Raw genomic sequence first — 25,651 nt, 5'->3', positions numbered from 1 at the left:
GCCAGTATACCTGATTTCAGGAATTCTGGGAGTTGAAGTCCGTATGTCATAAAAAGGCCACAGGCCACAGTTTTCCCACGCCTGCTCTAAGCGAAAGCCTATGTGACCATAGAGTACTAACGGAAAGAAGAGCACACTTCTTGGACGGTCCGTTAGCGCCTCCTTGCCTATAGCGGTTCTTCGTATGTCCCGGCGGTAAAATGGCTGCGCTGGTAGTTAGAACCTCGGGTCGACTCCTGCGAAAGACAGCCGAATATTCCGCGGCCGGCGGGTTGGTTGCGGACCGAGTTGGCTGTTGGAACTGCTTTCAAGGAGGTACATTGGAACCGGTGTTAAGAAAAGAAAGATGGTGGGAAATTCTAGGTCCCTCTTTAAAAAGCGATCGAATACATGGAAAGGTTGCTTTGCAGCTCTGAGATTTTAATGTATAATCCATAAATAACAACAACCACTATTGTGAGCCGCCCAAAGATGTATTTTAAGGCGGATGGCCATAAAAATCTTATAAGTAATATTGCCTCCTTGGAAGGTGCTTGGACGAAGTTGCCCTGTGCAGGCGTGTTTTATGATTGAAGCAAGTCAATCCGAGCCCCGTGGCTTCTAAAGTCAGGCACCCGAATTTGACGTGGAGCTGCTTAAGACTTTGGAAGAGACAGTTTTTGCCTTTGCAAAGGGGTTCTTTGCCCACCTGAAAATAGGAATCACCAAGAAATTCGAGCAAGCAAAAAGCATTTATTAAAGGAGTAGGGCAGTGAAGTCTTTTTAGGAAATAAATTATATATACATTGGATATATATGATACATCAGAAATAAAGTGATCAAAGATATTAATTACATGTAAAACATTCGTTCTAGGTAACATTTCACAAGCGGCAAATTTAAAGGGTGTGCATTACTCTTTCCCAGTTGGGTTTGTAACTTTCTTAAAACTTGCAAGTGTATTCAAGGACTTTCAGAATGTGCTCTCTGTTGTTTAGTGCTCACATAGGAAAAGAAATGGCTTGGCTAATTAGAAAGAAACATGTTATCCTAAAGTTAAAAAAGAGACCTAGAATTTCCTTGTTAAAATGCCAATATAATTTTAAAGATGCTAATTTTGAAGCCTAAAATTCTAGTAATGACAGTAATAATAAGCAATGATTAAGTAGGAGCCATATCAATATACAACATACAAAACAATAAGACCATACATAATGAAATAGAGTAAAAAACAACCACTACAACTTACCCAGTTAGATCCACATACGCAGATCTCAATTATACAACCTTATTCAAATGTTGTTTTGAAAATGTTGCCTTGTTTTATGTACTATAGGCTTTGAATACAAATGAAATATGCACATACTGATAAATTTTACATGATTTTTTTTGTTTTTGTTTTTAAGCAGGTGATAATTATAATGTAGGTGACTGTTACAATAAAAGTGTGCATGCTTCAAATATTAAAGAGTTTCTGTTGATATTTAGTTGATGCGAATGCCACTTTCATTTATCCAGTTTACAACAACTCATTTGATAAAACTCTATGAGAGTTTTATTAACTGCAGGCAGACAAATTTTGAAATGGCCTCAAAACCAAATATTAACTTGAAGTCTTCACCCTCTACTTCCAGGGGCACACCCTCAGTGCCTGGCACAAAGCTGCAGCCTCCGCTTCCTACGCCCCCTGCTGGGGATGTGTTAACGAAAGAATTTTTTCTGAGTAATCTAAGCGAGGCTCTTAATGCACAGACAATTAAAATGGAAGATAAATTTAGAGATAATAGAGAGGAGAGAAAAGAGGAAATAAAAGAAATGAAAGAAGAAATTAAAAGTGAAATTAAAAGTGAAATAAAAGGACTTAAACAGGAGTTGTATGAGAAATTTGAGGCTAAGGTTGATAAAATTAGAGACGACATGCTGAGTCTTGTAACTGTATTAACAGAACATATTTCTGGAGTGGAAGATACTCTAGAGGTTCTTAATGATGCCAATGCTAACTTGACATTGAAAACAGAGGTGGTGGAACAAAAAGTGGAAAATGCTGAAAAAGAAATTATTATGATACAGTACCGACAAATGGAGCTTGCATTAAGAGTAAGGGGGCTGCGTGAGGAGAAACAGGAGAACCTGAAACAGATCCTATCGGAAGCTTTTGACCGCCGGATGGGAAGACCAGGGACCAACCAAGGCTGGCAAATTGACAAAGCTTACCGCGTTAACTCCTGGCTGGCAAAGCAGAAGCAGCTTCCTCGAGACATCGTTATATATTTTACTACAAGAGAGTTCAGAAATATGGTACTGCAAGCGTCTTATAACACTAAGCTTCAAATTGGCGGTCAAGACCTGGCTGTTTTGAAAGAGATACCACCTCAAATGTTAAGAGCCAGAAGAGACTACGCTTTTTTGGTCGAAGAACTCAGAAACCGTCAGATACAGTATAGATGGGATGCACCATTCGGCATCATATTTACATTTGATAAGCAAAGGTACCGCCTCAACTCTGTATGGAAAGCCCGAGATTTTTATTATAATATATTGAAGGCCGGACACCCTGCACCATCTGGACCTAGAGAAAGACCACAAGAAGGACAGGATAGACAGCAAACTACACAACCACCAGACAAGATGGAGCATCTCTCTTCTCTAGAAGTGCAAGGTGCTATGGAACCAAGACCTAGCCGCATGACTACTAGACGTATGGAGAAACAAGCTAAGAAGCAACAGTATCAACAATTATCGGCCATCGATCAAGGAACTACAACAACAAATCTGGAAGCAGTGGGAGGAGCTAAACCTAAGGTTAAACAGGCCGTGCAGGAAGCTCTAAAAATGCTTCAACCAACCAAAGATGACAACTAAGATTTTAACATGGAATGTCAACGGACTGAACTCTCCACAGAAGAGGAAGAAAATATTTCATTATCTTAAACAGTTTAAGAACGATGTAATTTGTTTGCAAGAAACTCATATCAAGTCAACTGATCAAAAATATTTGATCAACTCAAAACTTGGTCAACATTTTGCAGCTTCTGCTATGGAAAAGAAGAATGGTATAGTTGTATACTTAAGAAAAGATATGAAAGCTGAATTAATAGAAGCAGATCCCTTCGGAAGATATATTGCTTTAGACTTGATCTTAGAAGGGAAAAAGACATTACTTTTGGGAATTTATGCACCCAATCAACAGCAAGATAGATTCTATAGAAATCTTCATGCTAAATTAGTACAGTGGGACTATAGTTCCTGTATACTATTGGGTGACTGGAATGGAGTGATAGACACTAAGAGAGATAAGAAGATTTCCCGCCTAAATACCAAGATGCGAGCAAAGTTACCCAAATCCTTCTTTGACATTATGGATGATTTTGAATTGAGAGATATCTGGCGAGAAAGAAATGCAGAGGAATATGACTTCACTTTCTTCTCGGACAGGCATCAATCCCTTTCAAGGATTGATTTTATTCTAACCACTAATGATTTGCTTTCTAGGGTCAAGAAAACAAAGATTGCAGCTAGAGTCCTTTCGGACCATAACCCAGTTTGGATGGAGTTGGGAAGGGTAGTGCAGGCAAGAAGGTTTTGGAGACTGAATGAAAATTTATTTAGATATGAAAACTATATTAATGATTGTAAAAAATTACTATCTGAATATTTTGTTTTGAATATGAATAAGGGTACATCTATGGAATTTGTATGGGATGCAAGCAAAGCGTATATGAGAGGAGTTTTGATGAATATAAATAAAACACATAGAAATAAGCAAGGGTTAAAACGAACAGAACTGGAAGAGGAAATTAAGAGAAAAGAGCTGGAGTTAACAAGGAAACCAGACGATACAAAGGTTAAGGAAACTATTAACATATTAAAATCTCAATTTGACATGTTGATCTCTGACCAGGTAGCTACTAATTTATTATATGCAAAACACAATACTTTTTGTAATGCAAACAAACCTGGCAGATGGTTAGCTTATCAGATTAGGAAAAAAAGGAAAACTCGAAATATATCTAAAATGATTTACAGAGGGAAGGAGGTGTTCCAACAGGAAGAGATTCAAAAGGCTTTCTGGGAATTTTTTACAGAACTGTATAAAGGGGATAAAATTAATGGTTTAGACATAGACAAATATTTAGACAAGGAGAAAATACCTTCAGTTAGAGAAGAACACAGGCAAAAATTGAATCAACCAATAACCTCGGGGGAAATCCTGCAGGTAATTAAGCAATTAAAGCCAGGGAAAGCACCAGGTACAGATGGCTTGACAGCGGTTTACTATAAAAACTTACAGTTAGAAATGGTAGAACCTCTTAGAGAATTATTTAATATGATTCAAACGGAAGGTAAAGTCCCTCCATCTTGGAAGACAGCGTTTATATATTTGATACCCAAAGAAGATCAAGATACTACTCAACCCAAAAATTATAGACCCATTTCATTACTGAATGTAGATTATAAAATTTTTACTAAAATATTAGCAAATAGGTTAATGTTGGTCATTCAACAATTGATACATACGGACCAAACAGGTTTTATACAAGGGAGACAGATGAAAAGTAATGTCAGATTAATTATTAATGCATTAGAATATTTGGGAAAGAACAACCAGATCCCTGCTGCGTTTATATTTTTGGATGCTGAGAAGGCCTTTGATCGAGTTAACTGGCAATTTCTGTTGAAGATATTGCAAAAAATGCAGATAGGAGATAATTTTTTACAGTCAATTAAAGCAATATACCAACAGCAAACAGCACAAATCATAGTCAATGGAAGTTTAACAGACTCTATTCAAATTGGAAAAGGTACAAGACAGGGTTGTCCTTTGTCCCCATTATTGTTTATTATAACTTTGGAAGTATTGTTGAATAAAATACGGGGCTTGGATGGTTTAAAAGGGATCAAGATTAGGCAGCAAGAATATAGAGTCCGCGCTTTTGCGGATGATTTGGTCATAATATTGGAACAACCGCAGGAATCCAGTATGGTTTTAATGAATACGATTAATCAATATGGTCAAGTGTCTGGCTTTAAAATAAACTTAGGAAAAACCAAAACATTAGCTATAAATATGAATATTAAACAAAAGGAAGAATTAGGAGTGATGCTAGGATGTGAGGTAGTTAAAAAAGTCAAATATCTTGGAGTTAACATTTTAACTTCAAATGGGAAGTTATATAAGCATAATTATGAACCACTTTGGCATAGCATACAGATAGAGATGAAAAAATGGGAGAAATTGCACTTATCTTTGCTGGGCAGGATAGCGGCAGTGAAAATGAACATTTTACCAAAATTTTTATTTCTTTTCCAAATGTTACCTATACTTAAAAAAGATGCGAACCTTTTAGAATGGCAGAAGGGTATCAACAAATTTGTGTGGGCAGGAAAGAAGCCGAGGGTAAAGATGAAAATAATGCAAGATGTACGTGAGAGAGGAGGACTGAAACTACCTAATTTAAAACTATATTATGATGCAGTGGTATTATCTGTAATTAGTGATTGGATTCATTTAACCAATGATAGAATATTGAACATTGAGGGACACGATCTGGTATTTGGTTGGCACGCTTACCTGTTATTCAACAAAAAATTGGATAAGAACTTTAAAAGTCATATTTTAAGAAATGCTTTATTGCGGGTTTGGAAGAAATACCAATATAAATTAAATGACAAGATACCCATGTGGGCAATTCCTAGACATGCAATTGAAAATATGAATACAGCACAAAAACAGGACAGATTTACTTACAGACAGCTTCTTACCTCGGAAAGGGGGGTATTACAATTAAAATCTTTAGAGGTATTAAAAGAGGAGAAGGTAATTCAAACATGGTTCCAGTATGGGCAATTACAGGCTAGGTGGAAAATAGATCAAAAAATTGGTTTTATTCAAGTTGAGGATAATCTGTTTAAACAAATAAGAGATCAAAGCTTAATGCATATAAAGAGGATATATAATGTATTAATACAGATGGATTCGGAAACAGAATTAGTTAAAGATTGTATGATAAAATGGGCTCAAAATATTGAGGAACCAATAATGTTGGATACATGGGAAAGAATTTGGGTAAGAAATGTGAAATTTACACAAGCTCAAAATCTGAGAGAAAATTTTTACAAGATGTTCTACAGATGGCATTTAGATCCTAAAAAGTTGGCTTCTATGTATCCGAATGTACAGCCTAAATGTTGGAGGTGTGGTTCTCTCGATGCTACATATTATCATATATGGTGGACCTGCCAAAAGGTTAAGGCATTTTGGATAAAAATATGGTGGGTCATGCAAAATGTTTTTAAAAGAAGGATAAAGTTTATTCCTCAGTTATTTTTACTAGGTATATGTACTGATTTTACAGTGGTAGAGACTAATTTGATTCTGCACCTGATAACTGCAGCAAGACTGTTGGTGGCGCAATATTGGAAGAAGGAAGACTTGCCTACAATCCAAGAATGGACATTGAAAGTAACAAACTTAGCTGAAATGGCTAAAATATCGGCATATCTCAAAGATCATTCAAATGAGAGATATAAACGAGACTGGAAAAAATGGATTGACTATATACAAAATAAATACGGGACTAAGAAATTCCAGTTAGCCTATGCTTAAGATCAGAAATGATTTAAACTGTTAAAAGTCAGTTCAGTAAGAAGAAGCTAAGTTCAATCTAGAATGTCATTAATTTCTTTATTTCTTTTTTCTCAATAGATTTTAGACTGTGCTAGTTAAAAATCCATACCGTGTACGGGTTCTGGGAAGTCGGGGGGGGGGAAGGAGGAGGGGGGATGGGGGGGTGGAGGGAGGGAGGGGTATACACAACAAAAAAAAAATTGTACTTCAATGTCTTAATGACTGACAAATGATGACATATTTGTGTTTTTTTTTTTTAAAGAAAAATAAAAAAGTTCTCAGAAAAAAAAAAAAAAAAAAAAAAAAAACAACTCATTTGAAAAATAAACCTAAATAATCGCAATGATCAGGTAAATCAGCAAGAAAAGTCTAGATTGGGCTAGATCAGCAGTCCCCAACGGAGCGGCAGCGATGACAAGGGGAAGAGGTTGTGCACAGCAGTCTAATCCCACATATGCGCAAATAAAGCTTTGCCCACTCTCCTGCTGCTTGTGTGGTCCACTTCTCAACAGTACTGGGCTACAGACTGGCGGTTGGAGACCCCTGGGCTAGATCATCCTTTTGGACAAATGGACACATCTTGAATCTGGGAGCATGTTACTGGACTCTTCTTGCCTGATATCTGTCTATGCCAGCTGTTAACAGCAAAATCCTTCAGGAGATAACCAGGTCTTCTGCAAAAAAAGGATTCGTGTCAATTTCATTCCAGGCTCCATTGCACCTACTATACTCCATTGCACCTACTATACTCATGGGAACAGTTGTAAAACTCTAGAATGAGAATAATCCTGATCAATCCTGGCTTCTGTTTTGAAATAGAATCAAAATCAGACTCAGCAGAATCAACCAAATGTGCATTCAGGTGGTCATGAGCAAGGGATTAACCAAGTGGTCAAGCCACCTTTCCCCTTTAGGACTTGTGAAGTTGATGCTGCATCAACTGAAACCCCTGAGGTCAGAAGAGGCAAACATTTCCACTACTGGAAATACAAGAGTTTGTTATTGCCAATGAAAAGTTTGCCCTTTCTGTGAATTTATTTGTTCTGCAACTGAACTAGAAATAAATCAGTTCTGTTACAGATTGTTGCATAAGAACCCCAAATGTCAGGACCTAATTCTGGATTAATACCAATAGTGTGTTTACTTGATTGATTTTTTTATCTCACTTTTTGTTCAGTAGCTCAAGGTAGCATTCATGCCACTCCCAATTTGGCACAGAGTGTATTCTGGAAATATAGCTTAGGAGAGGGAGGATATTAATTATTTGCTAATTATTATTTCAGACTAGAACTTCTTTGATAATGTTCTCTGAGAATTTTTTCCAGCAACATCCAGAGAGAGACAAATTAGGGAAGGCAAATCCACAAGTACAAAGAGAATATGTTTTGTGTTTATATAATGTGTTGTCAAAAAGTCAAACAATACAAGAAACAAGTTTAACAGTACTAGGCAAGTATGTATTGTATGAATGGGAATGGGTGAATAGGAATAAACGAAGGAATATGTACACGGATTTAGTAGATCATATTGTGAAGATATAAATTGGATCCATTATTACGATGGGGTGGACAGTGTTTAATGTCCAGGAGTCACACTTAACTTTTTTTTTCATAAAGACTGTATTTAGCAGACAAATACTGAAAAGTGGATAAGACCAGGTCACACATAGATAGGACAATTTTTTTTTTATTTTTATCTTTTTTAAAAATCTTTTTATATTTTTTCTCTGTTTTTAAAAATATACTAAGCTTATTGAAGTGATTGTCCCATTTCTACCTTTAAAATGGTAGAAAAGTATGCTAATCAGCAGCTATTAGGCAACCTGTGCCTTGTTGGGTCAGCCTTTCAGAGATATTTCCTTACCTAAATAGAGAAACAGAGTAGAGTGACTTTTGACTTCCTGACGGCTTCCCCATTGAGATCCTTGTTGGGAAGCGGGCAGGGAGCATCAGAAATCAGAATGATGAGTTTATATGATTGAGACTTGACTTTTTTTGAGGAATTGAACTTATTCACATTTATTTTGCAAAAGCTGATTGACTTTTACTGTTATGTAAGAAGTGATCATAGTGGAAACCTATTTAAGTATTACAATAGAATGCTTAAAATCATGATATGTCAGATTAATATTGCATAAAGGAAAAAGTTTCTAAGATCTTGTATTATTTTTCTAGTTGGAAATAATGGTTATTTAATTAAGGTTAAAACTAATTATTTTTAGGATAAATAAAACACTACTGTATTTTCTTGTTCCAATTTCAGCAAAACGTTACTTGTTAACAGAAGATGTTCTGCAGTTACGTAAATTTCAAGAAAAGAAGTTGGAAAATGAATATAAAATATATGGACAAAAAGGTATTTACATCAAATAATCATTTGCAAATTAAAATTAAGGAGCATAATTTTAATCTGCGATGTACAAGCTCTAATTTTGTTTATCCATACAGTATTCTTGCTGCCTAATCTTGATTCCCTGTAGGTCCCCTGAACCTTGTATTTTATTCAACAATAGTTCCAAAGTTATAATAAACAATAATGGGGATAAGGGACAACCCTGCCTTGTAACTTTCTCAATTTTAAATGAATCTGTTAGATTCCCATTAATTATGATTTGAGCTGTTTCTTCCTGATATATTGCTTTAATTGATTGTAAAAAGTGCTCTCCTATTTGCATTTTTTGCAATATTTTCAGCAGGAATTGCCAATTCACTCGATCAAAGGCTTTTTCAGCATCTAAAAATATAAGCGCAGCAGGAATTTGGTTGTTCTTTCCCAGGTATTCTAATGTATTGAGAATTAGTCTTACGTTAGTTCTCATTTGTCTCCCTTGAATAAAACCTGTTTGATCATTATGAATCAATTGCTGAATAGCCAACATTAACCTATCCGCTAATATTTTAGTGAAAATTTTATAATCTATATTAAGTAATGATATGGGTCTATAATTTTTTGTTTATCCATACAGTATGATAGCTAAGGTACTCCTGTCTCTTTAAGCTTCTAACCCCCCCCCTCCCCAAATAATATTTATATGCAGTGCAATGCTGTACAGGTAATCCTCCACTTACAACAGTTCATTTAGTGAGCATTAGAAGATACAATGGCACTGAAAAAAAGTGACATATGACCTTTTTTCACACTTACAAATGGTGCAGCATCCTCATACTCATGCGATTAAATTTCAGATGCTTTGCAACTGACTCGTATTTATGACTGCTGTAGTGTCCCTGAGTCATATGATCCCCTTTTGCGATCTTCAGGCAAGCAAAGTCAATGGGGAAGCCAGATTCACTTAACAATTATGTTACTAATTAACTGCAATGACTCACTTAACAACGGTGGCAAGAAAAGTAATAAAATGGGACAAAACTCACTTAATAAATGTCTTCCTTGGCAACAGAAATTTTTAGCTCAATTATGGTTGTAAGTCGAGGACTACCTGTATTTTCTTGCTAAGAATAAATGTATTTATTTATTACTAAATTTATATACTACCAATAGAGATTGGTAGTATATAAATTTAGTAATAAATAAATACTAAAATACTTTGGGAGTTTTTATTAGGTATATGTCAGAGATATGCACTATTCAAAAGTGATTCATAAAATATGCTTCAAATATTGTGCAAACACCTCTCTTAACTATTAAAGCAGCTTTGTCTTCTCTAAAAGCTTGAAAACACAGTGTAGCTATTTCAGTGAATTGAGTCCTTAAAGGGACTCTTAAAGCATTTCTCTTTTTGGGTTTATATGGAAACTTGAAAAAAGAAACAAATGTTTTAATGAGTAGCAGAAAAGCATTATATTTATCCTAGGTTCAAAGCACTTTTTAAAATTATTTTTGAAGCATGATAACTCTTGTATGTATGAGATCTTGTACTATCAAATGGATAAGTCCCAACTGCAATCAAATCACAGAAGAAATATCATGGGTTCTTTTGAAATCACAACCAGACTCAATACTCACACAAAAGTTTGTTAATTGATAACCAGGAGGCACTGTGAAGTTTCCAAAAGATGCCCTAAGTAAATTACGAGCCTCAAGCCAAAGTTCAAAAGAAATCCAGTCATTTATTAGGAGCAAAATTTTGGCATTTTCTTCTGCTGCGGAGCCAAATCTGATTTCCGTTTAATGGCATCTGAACTTTACCCCTGTGTCTCCCCTCCCCTCAGTCTGTGTCATAAATCACATCCACCAAGGAGGTCCTGTAGCAGGCTATGAACCTTTGCGCCTCACACGCCTGCTGTAGAAATATGAGATCTGACTCTGGCCGAAGGTACACATGGAATTCTCCCTCCCTACAATGTCAACTTGATAATAGTCATGGAAACGCTTTACAAGTTGAAAAGTTACCTTGTAACAGGTATTGTCCTTAATGGGACTTTTTAGATGTTTGTAGCCAGGTGTTATTCTATACAGGGCATTAGCTTTAGGAAATTGGCCAGGTCCTGATGCTCAGCAGATTCAGTATAGTACAGTACATTTGGAGAAAATCCCAGGATTCTGGGAGTTGAAGTCCACAGGAGTTAAAGTTGTCAGGGTTGAGAAACACTGATCTAGAGGCTTTTTGGTAGACCATATTTGGTAGCCCTCATCATGATCAGGGAAGAGATGCAGTTTCCTGGTCTGTGACTCAGATGAGCATGCTGTTATTCTGGCAAACTTGAGCTTCTGGCTGTTTGTGTTTTGTTCCTGCCGCATTAGGCCAAAGTCTGGAAACCAGCATATTTTCCTGGCTTGGAGAATGTGCCTGATGTATAGGATACTTTCTGCAAAAGGGGACTGACTGTTCCAGATAAACTGGGAAGTTACATCATCCTAGATATAAACCAAAGCAACAGTCAGCTTCATTTTATTCTGTCAATTCTGCAATATTATGTGTAACCTGAGTAGCTGATTATAAATACAATTAAATATGATATAAACAATTTACATTTTGTTTTAAATTTCAGATGCATTTTTCAAAACTGTTGAAAAAAAGTTAGCAAATAATGCCCTCATCCTCAAACCCGAATTAATAAATGTATTATATCTATGTCAATCCAAAAATGAAATAGAATTAGTCAAAAGAACCATATACAGGTAAGAGTCATTCAGTAATGCATATATTCATTTGTATTATCTTTGGTCTATTTCTGATCAGGTTACAATCAGGAAGTTTTATAATGAGACTATTCTTAATTATTTTACATATGATTTATTTTTGTCTTTTTCAGAACAGTATTGTACATTAGTAAAAGAAGGGATTGGTTGTTCACATTTCATTCTTATGGAAATAATGTAAACCACAACATAGTAAAAGGGAAGAAAACCATATAGAATCTTTTAATAGCATACAAAATTTATTTGATAGAAAAGAGCTACTTTTGGGAAACTGTTATTTAAACTCTTCTCTTGTCACTATTTTTTGTTGAATGGTATTGAATGACGTAGGTTTTCTGGAAACTAAGCAAGTAACTATCAAATTTCCCAACATCTTGGATCCTATCTTGTGGAAGATTCATATTGAGGTACACTATATTGACAAAAGTATTCGCTCACAACTGAGTCTGATTATGTGGTTGGGTGAGCAAATACTTTTGGCAATATAGTGTATGAATATATTCCATCCCAGGGGTCACTAACCTTTTGGACCTCGGACCCACTAAATTCATAATTTTAAATCCCGTGGACCACTAATATGAATTAGTGACAGGATGGGGTCCTTCAGGCACTTAGTTGGCTGCCTGTTAGTGAAGAGAAACGCCTGGAGTCAATCCTAGGTCGTGACCCGACAAATGCGCACCCGACAACAGCGCACCAACAAAACCGCGCCAATAAAACTGCAATGTCGACAGTGCGGTCTTACGTTGTTTTCGCATTGTTTGTTGATGGCGCGCTTCTGTCGGTGCTCTTTTGTTGGCACGCCTATGTGGGTGCGATTTCAACATCACAGTTTTCTCACCGCGCTTTTGTCGTGCGCGCATTTGTCGGTGAACAATCCTAGGCTTGCTGTCCATTGCAGTTAAGATTCTCAAATACAGCCAAGAATGAATGTTTGTCTTGTAGCCAGCCCGGGCACTAGATCCCCCCCCCCTGCGCAAATGCTGTGTTTCGAGGAGCCTGGCCAAAGTTTCATACAGCACTCACTCAAGCACCTGGATTCCCAGGGAGGGAAGGGTTGGAGCTACTAAACAGGCAGCCAAGCTAAGTGCCTGAAGAACCCCATCCCTTCAGCGAGCAGGAATAATTCTTCAGTGGGCCGTATCCGGCCAGGGGCCATAGTTTGAGGACACCCTGATTTAGTGCAATATAAAAAATGCAAAAATGCAAAGATTTTTCTGTGGACCACCAACATTTTCCCATGGACCACCAGTTGGTGACCCCCTGCTCTATCCTGTCTGTCTGATCTTTAGGCTGAAATCATCATCATAACAAAAACTCTCTTTTACTCAGGTATCACGAAGAGAACAGCAACAGAGCCTTTGGGGAGTTCAGATTTGGACCCATATTTATGAGGTTATGTTATGAACTAGACCTTGAAGCAGTTGCACTGGAACTCATCAAAGACCAGGTGAAATTCAGGACTATCTTTGAATTATTTTTATTTTCTAAGATTCTAATCATGAAATTCAACCCATAGGGCAATTTATTTTTCCTATGCCACCGTCTTAAAATCAGTGGAGCTTTCTAAGGTCCATTGGTTTATTTTGGGCTCCATTTAAATTTCTGGAACATCTGGAATCTTGAGCCTCAAGTTATACAAATGAATGACAAAAGTTTGGAGATTTTCCTATGCTATACTTGGAGTGAAGGATAGTGGAAAAGCAGGGAAGAAGATGGATGAATGCTCGTCTCATAACTGGGAACTCATCCACCAGCTGATAGATACAAGAACAAGCATTTCAAGAAAATTAATCAATTCACTATAACTAAGATTGAGAAATTATTTCCAAGATTTTGTACTTATCTCGGATTACTATTAAATATACCTTTCTGAAATCCTAGTTACTTCTTCATCCTTGTTCTTGCCAGTTACAAGCTTGGAAATAAGTCTTGTTTCACTGGGGATTACTCCAAGGTTTGAGCACAGCCTCCTCTAGTCTATGATTAAAATCCAAAGGAACACATTCCATGATCTGCATTTCCAAGAACTTTTCGAACAGTCTTCTAATAAATCACCTTTAAACCAAATCAACATTGGATAATTTATTTTCAGAAGCACTATGGTGATAAATGTATTTTGATAATGATGAAATCTCTCGTGCAGCTGGAGAGAATGATCCTGAAATTTAAAGTCCTGAATTTTTATCCAAGTGTTTCTCAAGTATTATGAATAAAGTTATTTCCATGGAAACAATTATTTAGATGAAAATAGTCAATACAGTTATATTTTCTGGTTCTTTTCAGACTCTAAATGGTTTCTTTGGAGATTACACATCATTCAATATATTAATGGACATGTTATTTGAAAAGGGCCATTATGAAGGTAAAGGGAAAGATAATATTAATCACATAATAATAAAATTGTCACTGAATAATTTGATCTAATATATTTTGCATGATTACTTTTGGATATTACAGAGCTATAACACATCTCTTAAAATAATTGTAGCTTTCTTAAGTCTCTGTTCATTAGATGTTTGTTTTCATTCAGTGAACATAATGATACTTGATACATTTTTGGAGTTTAAATTTTTTTTACTCTGTGGGGGAGGCAGAATGGAAACTTCTAAGCCTTGACAAGATTGAATTTTGTCAGACCACAACATTAATTTTGCCATGGCACATGACATTGAATGTAAATGTCTTAATAGAAAGGAAGAGTTAACAATAAGACTTAATTCCAAGAAACTCTGCATAGCACTTCAGCTTTATGACATTTAAAACTGAAATTACCACAGCACTTACTTCTAGGTATTCATGGACTTCCAAAATGGAATCAAAATTCTTTTTTTAAAAAAACAATTCCAAATCTCAAGACAAGTTGCCATGAGGTTTTGCAAGATGTCTATCACTTTTAATGTTTTTAATTTTTTATTACACCTTTTAATTATTGAGGATTTTGTAATGACACTGATTTTCTGGCAATATATTTAGCATGATTCAGGTGCAGAATGATGCATCAGGTTTTTTGCTATCACATAGCATATTGTTTTACTATTATGATATATATATGGTTTCCACTGAACTATTGCAATCTTAGAATTTAAGTATAAATGTTCTAATTGCATCCCCAACATGGAGAATAGAGGCTGCATTATTCATAGCCACACACCTTGGCACCTACCAGGTCCCTGCTCCACCCAATGTAATTTTGAATACATTCTTTAATTGCATTGCAGTAACCTGTGGTATCATCTTGGCTTGCAAGAATGCATTTGAATCCCATAGGCATTCTTGGAAAGTAAAAGTGGTAAGCAGATATATTCCAATGATTCCTCTGAAAATATTCTTGCTTATTGAAAGATAGGCCTATTGAAAGTGGGATGCGGTGGCTCAGTGGCTAAGATGCTGAGCTTGTTGGTCAGAAAGGTAATCAGTTTGGCGGTTCGAATCCCTAACACCTCACTACGGAGTAAGCTCCCATTACTTGTCCCAGCTTCTGCCAACCTAGCAGTTCAAAAGGATGTAAAAATGCAAGTAGAAAAATAGGGACCATCTTTGGTGGGAAGGTAGCAATATTCTGTGCGCCTTCGGTGTTTAGTCATGCCGGCCACATGACCATGGAGATATATTTTGAACAGCACTGGCTCTTCGACTTTGAAACGGAGATGAGCACCGCCCCCAAGAGTCGGGAATGACTAACACGTATGTGCAAGGGGAACCTTTACCTTTATTGAGAGATGGGGAAAAGATAACTATAGGAAAAACTTCCCAAGTTTGTCCCCTGCTAAATTGTTATTTTTTAACTGCCTCACCCACCATGGCAAGCATTGTATAAATCAGCTTCTTACTATGGCAGAATTTTTGAATGAGTGTCTATGACAGGCATTCATATGTCCCAAAAGAACCTATTTGCCCAAAAAGTTGGGAATACCTGAGTTAAAATAAAGAATCAAGTGCTGATAGAGGAGTTCATGGTTGAAATGAGGAGTCCTTGATGCTCTCTGAGCTTGGTTGTTTTGTTGCAGATGTTTCATTACTGAAAATAGGCAACATTATCTGATAGTGTGATGGTACCTAGTTTTGGTAATTAAACAAAGCAATCATGCTCGAATAACACCAAGGAACCCTGAAAGAATCTAGTGGTATGTAATTGATTCTCCCAAGTGTTTTTTTAAAAATAAATTTATTTCAGTTACAAATATTATTAACAGTTGGAATATGCGATTAATTATGAATACTGAAGAAAGCTTAAAATTAAAATTATATTCCACAGATGCTCTGAACGTGCTATTAAAAATGGACAGGGAAAATATCAGATTCAATCAAGACACCTACTTGCTTGCATTTGCAATATGCTACAAACTGGTAATAATATATATTGTTTAAATTGTGTTTAATATGATTTTGTGTCTATGTTTCCTCTTTAATTTGGGGGGTTTTTTTAGTCTTTCTTTTTCTTGTGACTAAACGTAAAAAGAATATCATTGAATGGTTGCATTCTTTTTCTCTCTGTCTTGGTGATTTCCCTGGAGTTAAACGGATGGTGTTTTATAGCTACTGAAGTGGAAAGTTGCATATTTTGCATATAGTCCTAGATCAGGGATGTCAAACTCAAGGCCCAGTGGTCAGATCCGACCTGTGGGGTGCTTAGATCTGGCCCGTGGGGCCGTCCTGGAAACAGCAAAGGAGTGGCCCGCAGTGCCTCTGCTAGCAAAAACAGACTTGGGAGGGCCGTGTGCAGCCATTCCAAGCTCTGTTTTCGCATGCAGAGGATTGCAGAAGGCCATCACAGCCAAAAACGGAGCTTGTAAGCAGAGCGCTCGGGCTACCAGAGGCGCCCTCGACACGAGTGACATCGAGCTGGCCATGCCCACCCTGGCCACGCCCATTCTGCCCCCTCTGAGGTGAAACAACCCTGATGTGGCCCTCAATGAAATAAAGCTTGACACCCTTGTCGTAGATTAATCAACAATATAAAATATCTAAATTTGACAAAGAAATAGAAATAAATACGATTTTTAAAAATTAAAACTTAAGGTAAATGCATTTAATATTGTTATCGCATTTGTTATTTTGACATAAGATCATAATAGCCTTGTTGCCTCAGGTTACAACTTAGCAAACCAATGTTTAATGTCACATATAGCCAGTGAGATTTACTCAAAGATGACTCAAGGAGGATAATCTTTATAATCTACGGTGGCGTTGTTATGTGATGTATTAGCTACCTGGAATTCGAGAGGTAATTCTCAGCCATCAAGATAAGTAGCTGCTGACAGCGTGATCCTTCTTCCATTTGTCTTGGAAAAAGGATCATTTCTTTAAATTGCCACATGAGCTGTGAATACCATAGCGCAGATACACAGTGTGTAAAGAGCATCACAGCCATCAATAGTTACATAAAACTATGAGACACAAAAGCAGATATTTTCAGTAATATAAAATCCTGCAGTAGTCTTTATAAAGGATATACCAAAACAGGTATGTATCACAGTCATTTGGTAGGTTTTTTGACTAATATAAAAAATAATGTCCATAGTATCTTAATAATAAATTAAACTTGCTTTCTATGAGGAAAAGTACATAACAGTATTTACATATTTATCTTTCTCCATCCGGATCTCTTCCTCCTTCAAGAAACAATAGACAGTTCAATAGCTTGGAAACAATAGGAGATATGCTTCTTCCTTTACTTGTGTCTGACACAGAGGCTTGCTGAAGTTTGCTACCTATTGATTTCCAGAAATAAATGGCCTTCCATTAGAGAATATTAGCTTACCTGATGTGTTCACAAATCAATTAAACAGACTGTGGTATCCATTGAGCTCCACTTTCCACAGGAGTTTATAAATGGCCTATTTTCAGTTTGGTTTTGCTTTTATAATCAGTGAATGTTTTTTTTAGCACAAAATTTTAAAAGAATTTTGTGCAGTTTTCACAGCCCAAGCACTTAAAATTCAGTAAAGGTCTAACATCTCTGTGTTGTAATTGTACATATATTAAAAATCTTGCACCCTGCAGAACAGTCCAGAAGCTTGGACATTTGTGAATACGTTACTTGAAGATAAACATCTCCATGGACATGAGCTTTCAAGAAGGACACAATATTTTATAGTAGCACTTGGTCTGAAACAGGTACAGGATTATTTATTTCTACTCTCAGTGCAGTTTGATATCTGTATCCTTGGATGTGTGTGTACCAGTGGTGGGTTGCAGGCGGTACACCCCGATACAGGCGTACCGGAGCCAGCCCAGAGCACCGGATACCATTCCGGTACAGTGCTCCAGAGGTCCCACCTGCCTGCCCGAGCTCCTTATCAGTCTTTTAAGTCTTCCACGCATGGCACGTACAGCATCTGCACGACACTCTCCTGAGCAGCTCGAGCATCATGGAGGCTCACGAGACGCTAAGACGCATGCACGCGCCCTGTGTGCGTCCATGTGGATGCCGCCGGGCCCGTTCCAACCATACTGGTTGGAACGGGACCTGGAACCCACCACTGGTATGTACAGTAACTTCACTACTGTGGCTTATGCTTAAAAAGGGATTAACAGTTAAAAAAACCTAAGGAAACAAATTGTAAGAATCCAGCGGGCAAACTCTCTGCAACAGATAAAACATCCAATAGGTGCTTAACCTCATCCTACCTTCCAGGCCTGGAGAACAGACAGGTTTTCAACAACCTTCTGAACATCATCAGTGGGAGGGCATATGGGTTACAACAGGGATGCTGCCCCAGAAAGGCACCCACAAGAAGTTATACTTCCTAGGTCCCAGTAGATAACATAGTTTTATTGAAGGGACTCAAAGCGCACTTACTCTCCTCATTCTCAGCAGATGCATAGACATAGAGATAGGCTGTCTCTTTAACTAGGCATTTATGCCACGAAGGGCTTTTTAGACAGTAACCAGCACCTTGAATTGCATTCAGAAGCCAACTAGTGACTAGTATAGTTTGTGGAGTTTGGGAGTTACATGGACATGTTGTAGTATGCCCATTTTAAACCAGATGTAGCTTCTAACATGGACTTCAAGGGCAGACTTTTGAAGAGTGCACTGCAGTAATGTATTTGTGAGGTGATTAAAACATCAGTAATTGCCTCTGTATCCTAATCCAGGAACTGGTAGAACCAAATGTTTTCTGTTGAAAGGCCCTATGGCCACAACCTCCCTCTACTCTTTAAGTTTAAGATAACCCTCAGATTATGTCCATCTTGAATGGGAAAATGCTTTCCCATCCCAGAATAAAGATGAAAAATCCCCAAAAGCTAGAGGGCCCAAATATTGCCAGTTTGGAGGTGGCCTTAGAGTGAGTTGAACAGCATATAACAGTGATGAATGTGAAAGTCAACCCCTGGACATTGTTGAATTCCAATTCCCAGCAGTTTTAGTCAACATGACTAACTGTGACAGAAAATGGGAGTTCACCATTGGGAGATTCAACATATTGCTCACTGGATGGAGAGTAGAAGGGCATAGAGCAGATTAATACCTTTAAATTGCCAGGGTTGGGGATTTCTATTTGAAAGGCATTTTGAATGCTCATCAGTCTTGGTTGGAAGTCAACAGATTGTCCCAACATGATAGCATATGAATAAATAAGGGTGCATGGGAGTCAGCTTGTGACCTACAAAACTTCACTTTCTCTAAATTGAGATTTTTTAAAGTCAACATTCTTCCATCAGCACTATTCCAAGACAGATAAAACAAAATACCCATACTGGAGCACATTTGTCCATGGTGATAAAGAAGTTGAAACCATCTTACACATATTATTATATTGTAAATTTTAAAGGAAAATAAGGTCTATTTATATGTCAACCCCTTATAGAAATGGTCCTAGCTAGAGTATATAAATTTTATCGGAATTATGTTCTCCAGGATTTGAAACCCACTTTTTCCACTAGTGAAATTTTATGTTGCTGCAATGAAAACAAGACAGCAATTAAAGAAATAATTGGTTTAAGAAGTTTTCACATTTATCCCTAATACTACTTTTAGGTAGTTATTTTTAATGAGTTGCTTTGGGATATTTATATTACATTTTTAAATTTACCATTACTTGGGCAGTTAATGTAGTAATACAGTAATAGAGGTATGAATGTTATATCATGTGATTTGTCTTATATGCTGTATTACTTTGTTTTGTTACTCTTTTAAATTTGCTGGTCATTGACTGAATAAATACTACTTCTGATTTAGAACAATATGTATACTATAAGTCTATTTATTATTGAGATGTTGTGAGAGCCGATTTATTTAGGATTTAAATAAAATGTTAGACAATATTTTAAAGCATTAGTAATTATTCTTTTTTGTTTCCTTCTACAGAATGATTTTTTGAAGGCCCAATACTATTTTTCACAGTTGCAGCCCACTGAAAGTATAGTATATGATAATCTAAAGGTAAATGCAATTAATTTGTGTGTTCTAAGTTCTGATGGTATTTTTTTAAGAGAGGGGATATTCCTTGTCTTAAACAACATATAGTAATTTAGCCTGCTCTATTCAAACGCTAATTAAAATATGTCTGCCATACTGTTTTCTTTATGTCCTTAATTCTTAAAGTGTTTTAATTTGCTTTATGGCAATGCTGGGGAAAAAAACAAGCAGTTCTTCATTGACTGTTCATCAACTCTATATTTAAATTATCAATGGTTAAATTATTCAAATGTGCTGACATTTCTATAAGTCACATCAGTAATAAGGTTCAAAGGAATCTTCTTAAAATCTTTTGTTAATAAAAAAAAATTCCATGGCAGCAAATGTAGGAGTAAATAACACACAAGATGTTGAAAGAACAGTGAAAAGTGGGCAAGCAGAGATAATCTCAGAGAGGATATGCCATTGAAAACAGGAGCCGTTAGTATTCCATTTTTATTTATTTAAATGTGTCTGATTCTCGGCGACAGCCTGGTGGACAAGTCTATACTGTTTTATTGGCAAGGTTACTCAGAAGTAGTTTGCCATTGCCTCCTACATAGGGCTGAGAGAAAGTGATTGACCCAATACGGGGCTAGAACTCAATCTTCCGGTTTCTAGTGGTTTCGATGCCATAGCCACTACGTCAAAATATATTTGCTTAAAATTGAAGATACAAAAATCTATGGGAGTGGTAGGAAGAGGGGCAGATGGAGGAAGGGACAGCAGATACAAGACAATCCGAAATCTAATGCTTATTTAGGAACAAAACAATTTCTTCTTCACATATTCCTTCCCATTCCTCCCTCACATTCATTCCAATTTTATTGGTTTGTGGTAATGTCTTGGACTTAAAGGGCAATGGTGATTTCCATAGTAATAGCAAGAATGTTCCTAAGCAGCCCTTTTAGCATAACATTCACCACTATTTTGGGCCGAATCTCCTGAGGAGGAGATTGTCAACATGGAGAAGGTTGCTGTAAAGTTTCAATTCCAGCATGTTTTTTCCCTTTTTGTTGTTAGTTGCAAAGTTGTATCCAAGTCCGACCCATCGCGACCCTATGGACAATGTTCCTCCAGACCTTCCTGTCCTCTACCATCCTCTGGAGTCCATTTGAGATCACGCCTACTGCTTGGGTTCCTCCATCCAGTCACCTCATTCTCTGTCATCCCCTTCTTCTTTTGCCCTCAATCTTTCCCAGCATTAGGCTCTTCTCCAGTGAGTCCTTTCTTCTCATTAGGTGGCCACAGTATTTGAGTTTCATCTTCAGGATCTGGCCTTCTAAAGAGCAGTCAGGGTTGATCTCTAGGACTAACTGGTTTGATTGCCTTGCAGTCCTAGTTCTGTCTATTATTGTGAATAGAATAATAAAAGAAACAGAAAGGTTCTATATCCCAACTTTTATTGTCACTTTTATAATGCAAGTTTTATATTGAAAAATGTATACCTGGAATTTGCCACAATTGATGATCAGCAATAGCTGTAGAATCCATAAGGGTACCATATTCTCCATCTTTTACGAACAGTGCAGTTGATTGATCATCATCAGGGCTACTGGTACTAAAACTTTTGACCTGGTGCCTGTTTGGAAGATTTTTCTTCTGAAACAATCCAGAACTTGTTAAAGCATTATTCTTTTGCTGTGTTTGTATTGAAGATTCTTCTTTTGGCTGCCTTTGGAAATCTAAAGAATCTTGTGGAAACACTGGAAAAAGCTTCAAAAATTGATACATACTTTGTGAGAAAACCTAATTTTTGTAAGGATGTGGTAAGTGAAAATTATTTGATAGAAGCATGCTTTTTTTATAGCTAGAACTATAGCTCTCTATATTTCCTTTCAGGCGGGGGGGGGGCTATCTTGGTGTGTATGTGTGTGTGTGTGTGTGTGTGTGTGTGTGTGTGTATATATATATATATATATATATATATATATATATATATATATATATATATATATATATATATATACTTAAAGTCACATTTATCAGCATAAATATAACAAATATATATATATATATTTATATATACACATATACATATACACATACGTACGTACGTACGTATATGTATATGTATATGTGTATATATAAATATATATATATATATATATATATATATATATATATATATATATATACACACACACACACACACACACACACACACACACACACACACACACACACACACACATATAAAGTCACAACCCCTGGTATGCCCCAATTATGGGAGGAAGCTAACTGCTTCCATTCTCTGTCCATCAGCTCGTCACAAGAGACCATCCAGACAGACAGCCCAATATTTTACTGTTGCCTTTGTTACATTTAAAATATTGGGCTTTCTGTCTGGATGGTCTCTTGTGACGAGCCGATGGACAGAGAATGGAAGCAGTTAGCTTCCTCCCATAATTGGGGCATACCAGGGGTTGTGACTTTAAATATATACCTTTCTCCCTGGGTCAGCTGATAACGGATCAGAGCCTGTGGCTTAGTGGTTGAAACATCTGCCTAATATGCAATACAGCCCAGGTTCGAATTCCAGTAAGGGTATGGCTAGCTGATGAGAGCTAAATAGCTTGAAATAGATCTATACTAGTCTCCCTTTATTTATTTATCAGCACAAATACTACATACGTACGTATATGTATATGTATATGTGTGTGTGTGTGTATATATATATATATATATATATATATATATATATATATATATATATATATATATATATGTGTGTGTGTGTGTGTGTGTGTGTGTGTGCGTGTATGTATGTATGTATGTATATATGGCTATCTTGATGGTATGTATATTTATATGTGTGTGTGTGTGTGTGTATGTATACACACACACACACCACTTTTGTAGCCTTTTTTGCTGCATACGGAAAGCACTATGAACTATATTACTAATTTCTCTTTTGAGCTGTTTATGTAGCAGGGAAATGTCACCCTAAATGCAGCTCAAAGGAATAAATCACTGGAAATCATTTTATACCAGGAATAAATGTACCTCTGCTGTTGTGCTTATTTCCCACATCTCGCTGAAATTTGCTAGATGATTTGTACTACTGTATACTTTATTTGCTTTATATCAGCTAAAAGTATTACTAATTCAGTAGAAAACACCGCTGTTCCTGATTTTTCAGTCCAAAGTAAATTACACTGTAAATAGTGAGAATCGTTTATTTATAAACAAATCAATCTGAAAAAAAATTGAAATAACCATTTGTTTAAACAGCCTCTTAACATATTGATAGAGCTTGCTGATCATGGTTACCCTTAGGAATGTTTTTCTTATCTACCATAATTAGCCACTATTAACACATATTTTACAGGGATACAGTAGCTCAGTGTCTTAGACGCTGAGCTTGTCGATCAGAAAGGTTTGCAGTTGGAATCCCTAGCACCGCGTAACGGAGTGAGCTCCTGTTACTTGTCCCAGCTTTTGCCAACCTAGCAGTTTGAATGCATGCAAAAATGCAAGTAGAAAAATAGGGACCACCTTTGGTGGGAAGGTAACAGTGTTCCATGCACCGTCAATGTTTAGTCATGCTGGCCACATGAGCACGGAAACGTCTTCAGACAGTGCTGGCTCTTCGGCTTAGAAATGGAGATGAGCACCATTCCCATAGAGTCGGGAACAACTAGCACATATGTGCAAGGGGAACCTTTACCTTTAACAAATATTTTAGGATATGTCTAGCAATCCACAAGTTTAAAACTTCTGCAGCTTGTGGCTTTTAGCTGCCCAAGATATGCATTGATGCATAGTGTTTCCCAGGTGTAGTGCACCTTCGTAACAAATCAACAAGAGGAATTGGATTAGGGCCATGATGGCAAACCTATGGCACACGTGCCACATGTGGCACGTGGAGCCATTTCCGAGGGCATGTGAGGTGTTGCCCTGTCAACTACAATGTGCACTAGCCAGCTGATTTTCGACTGTTTTTCGCCTTCCGGAGGGAGAAAAACGGCCCAAAAGGCAATCCAAAAGTCCATTCCTGAACTTTGAGTTTGCATGTTGGGCCATTTTTTGCCCTTCCCAGGCTCCTAGAAAGCCTCTGGAGCCTGGGGAGAGAGAAGAACGGACCTACAGGGCCCACCAGAAGTCAGAAAATGGGCCATTTCTGGCCTCCGGAGGGAATCGGGGGGGGGGCATTTTTGCCCTCCACAGTCTCCAAGAAAACCATGCGTGGGGCAGTGGGGGGTTTATGCACACAGGGGCACGGCACGAGGGCGGGGCATAAAATTATGGGGGTGGACATGTATGCATGTGATAGTGCGCATGTGTGTGCTTTTGGCACACGAGTCGAAAAAGTTTCACCATCACTGGATTAGGGTCTTGTTTCTGTACATTTGGTCAAAGTTTTTCATGATTTGGCATAGAAAAGAACAATTCTATATTGATCGTGGTTTGTTTGTTGTAATCTTCCAGATAATGTCTGCCAGAGAAAAACTAGAACTCAATCCAGACTTCATTATTCAGTTTGAAGAAATTGTCAACAAGTTAAAAGTCTCAGGACAGATAAATGAACTGACTCTGGATGACCTGCTGTGTGAGGTCCCTCACCCCAAAGGGTACAAAATGCAGCTGTTGAAAGAAACAAAACGGAGTCAACGAACTTTACAGCCTCTTCAGTCGTTTCTGCTAACGGATTGAACGCACTTTCTCCACCAGGAATTCTTTCCTAAAATACGCCTGCCTCTCTTACAAGATTTTCATTTAATATGGGATTTTTTGGAGGAATGTTGATATTCATAAATTATACGAATGGTTTTGCTAGTATATTGCCAAGTAAATAATGTAAAGACCTGACATAACTTCATAGTAGGCATTCTGCAAAAACAGTTAAAACAAACTGCAGGGAAAATTAGAGTTTGACAAGCTCATCAAGGCTTTTCTTGATTCCATATTGTCATGTTCATTGGTTTCTATTGGAGAGAAAGTGGTACGGAGAAGACAGAAAGGACTTTCCCTTGTTCTGTTCTTTTGAGCAATTCACTAAAGGGAAGAACCTCTGTTAAATAGTGTTATATAGTCTTGGGCTAGAGAGATGCAACTTCAGGCCCGCACTTAGCCTCAAATTTCACTGGGCTTTTGGGGGCTATTAACATATCACATTCATCCATGGTCGGATCAGCAAGCAGTTATATATTTTCGAGATTAATTTCTCGTCTGGTCCTATTAAGATTTTATCCAATTCCTGGTCCTTGTCCTGAAAGCCTTCCGGTTTGGCATCACGCCGGTGCGAGCTGCTGACAGATCCTCTGCTCGGTTCGCCCGGCCTTTTGCACGAGCGTGGCTGTAGCAGGCAAGGTCTTTTCGAGGTGCGAGGACCAGTGGAGAGGGGAAGCATCGGAGCAGCGGAGGGAGAAAGGCGATCTCCCCCACAAAGCAAGAGGCTCCCTCAGATCGAGTGCAAAGGAGGTCGGCTGATTAATGGCCGACCAGAAGACGTGACTGCCAGCCTTTAACAAGGAAGGGAAAGACAGCTGCAGGGAACATATCGGATTGAAAGACGGTAAACGAAAGACCTT

General features: G+C 37.3%; 1 protein-coding gene across 2 annotated transcripts; it reads left to right on the top strand.

Annotated features, from left to right (window-relative positions):
• The first annotated feature begins 159 nt into the window (after positions 1-159).
• PTCD2 (pentatricopeptide repeat domain 2) lies at positions 160-25,003 on the top strand. Of its 2 annotated transcripts, XM_014055180.2 has the most exons (10): positions 162-315; positions 8,870-8,962; positions 11,560-11,689; positions 13,043-13,160; positions 13,997-14,075; positions 15,969-16,060; positions 17,717-17,830; positions 20,028-20,102; positions 21,776-21,886; positions 24,549-25,003. In XM_014055180.2, exons 1-10 carry the CDS (start codon positions 201-203, stop codon positions 24,771-24,773), a joined length of 1,152 nt encoding a protein of 383 aa, XP_013910655.2. In that variant the 5' UTR covers positions 162-200; the 3' UTR covers positions 24,774-25,003. The 2 variants fall into 2 exon arrangements, with proteins under 2 accessions (XP_087571789.1, XP_013910655.2); XM_087715663.1 differs by lacking the exon at positions 17,717-17,830 and having other exon boundaries at positions 160-315.
• Positions 25,004-25,651: the final 648 nt, after the last annotated feature.

Source organism: Thamnophis sirtalis, unplaced genomic scaffold (genome assembly GCF_051295495.1).
Source record: "Thamnophis sirtalis isolate CommonGarterSnake01/CBP01778 unplaced genomic scaffold, rThaSir2_p1.2 scaffold_5, whole genome shotgun sequence".
NCBI classification, from domain to species: Eukaryota; Metazoa; Chordata; class Lepidosauria; order Squamata; family Natricidae; genus Thamnophis; species Thamnophis sirtalis.
Note: the sequence above shows the minus strand (reverse complement) of the source record. Positions and strands in the feature narration are given on the sequence as shown.

What these genes read in the sequence shown, in the direction of transcription:
- PTCD2 (XM_014055180.2), top strand. Translation starts at nt 201, where the DNA reads ATGGCTGCGCTGGTAGTTAGAACCTCGGGTCGACTCCTGCGAAAGACA. An exon ending in TGAAAAGGGCCATTATGAAG is followed by an intron (nt 14,076 to 15,968) that starts GTAAAGGGAAAG and finishes TATATTCCACAG; the next exon opens with ATGCTCTGAACGTGCTATTA. An exon ending in TAGTATATGATAATCTAAAG is followed by an intron (nt 20,103 to 21,775) that starts GTAAATGCAATT and finishes TTTGTATTGAAG; the next exon opens with ATTCTTCTTTTGGCTGCCTT.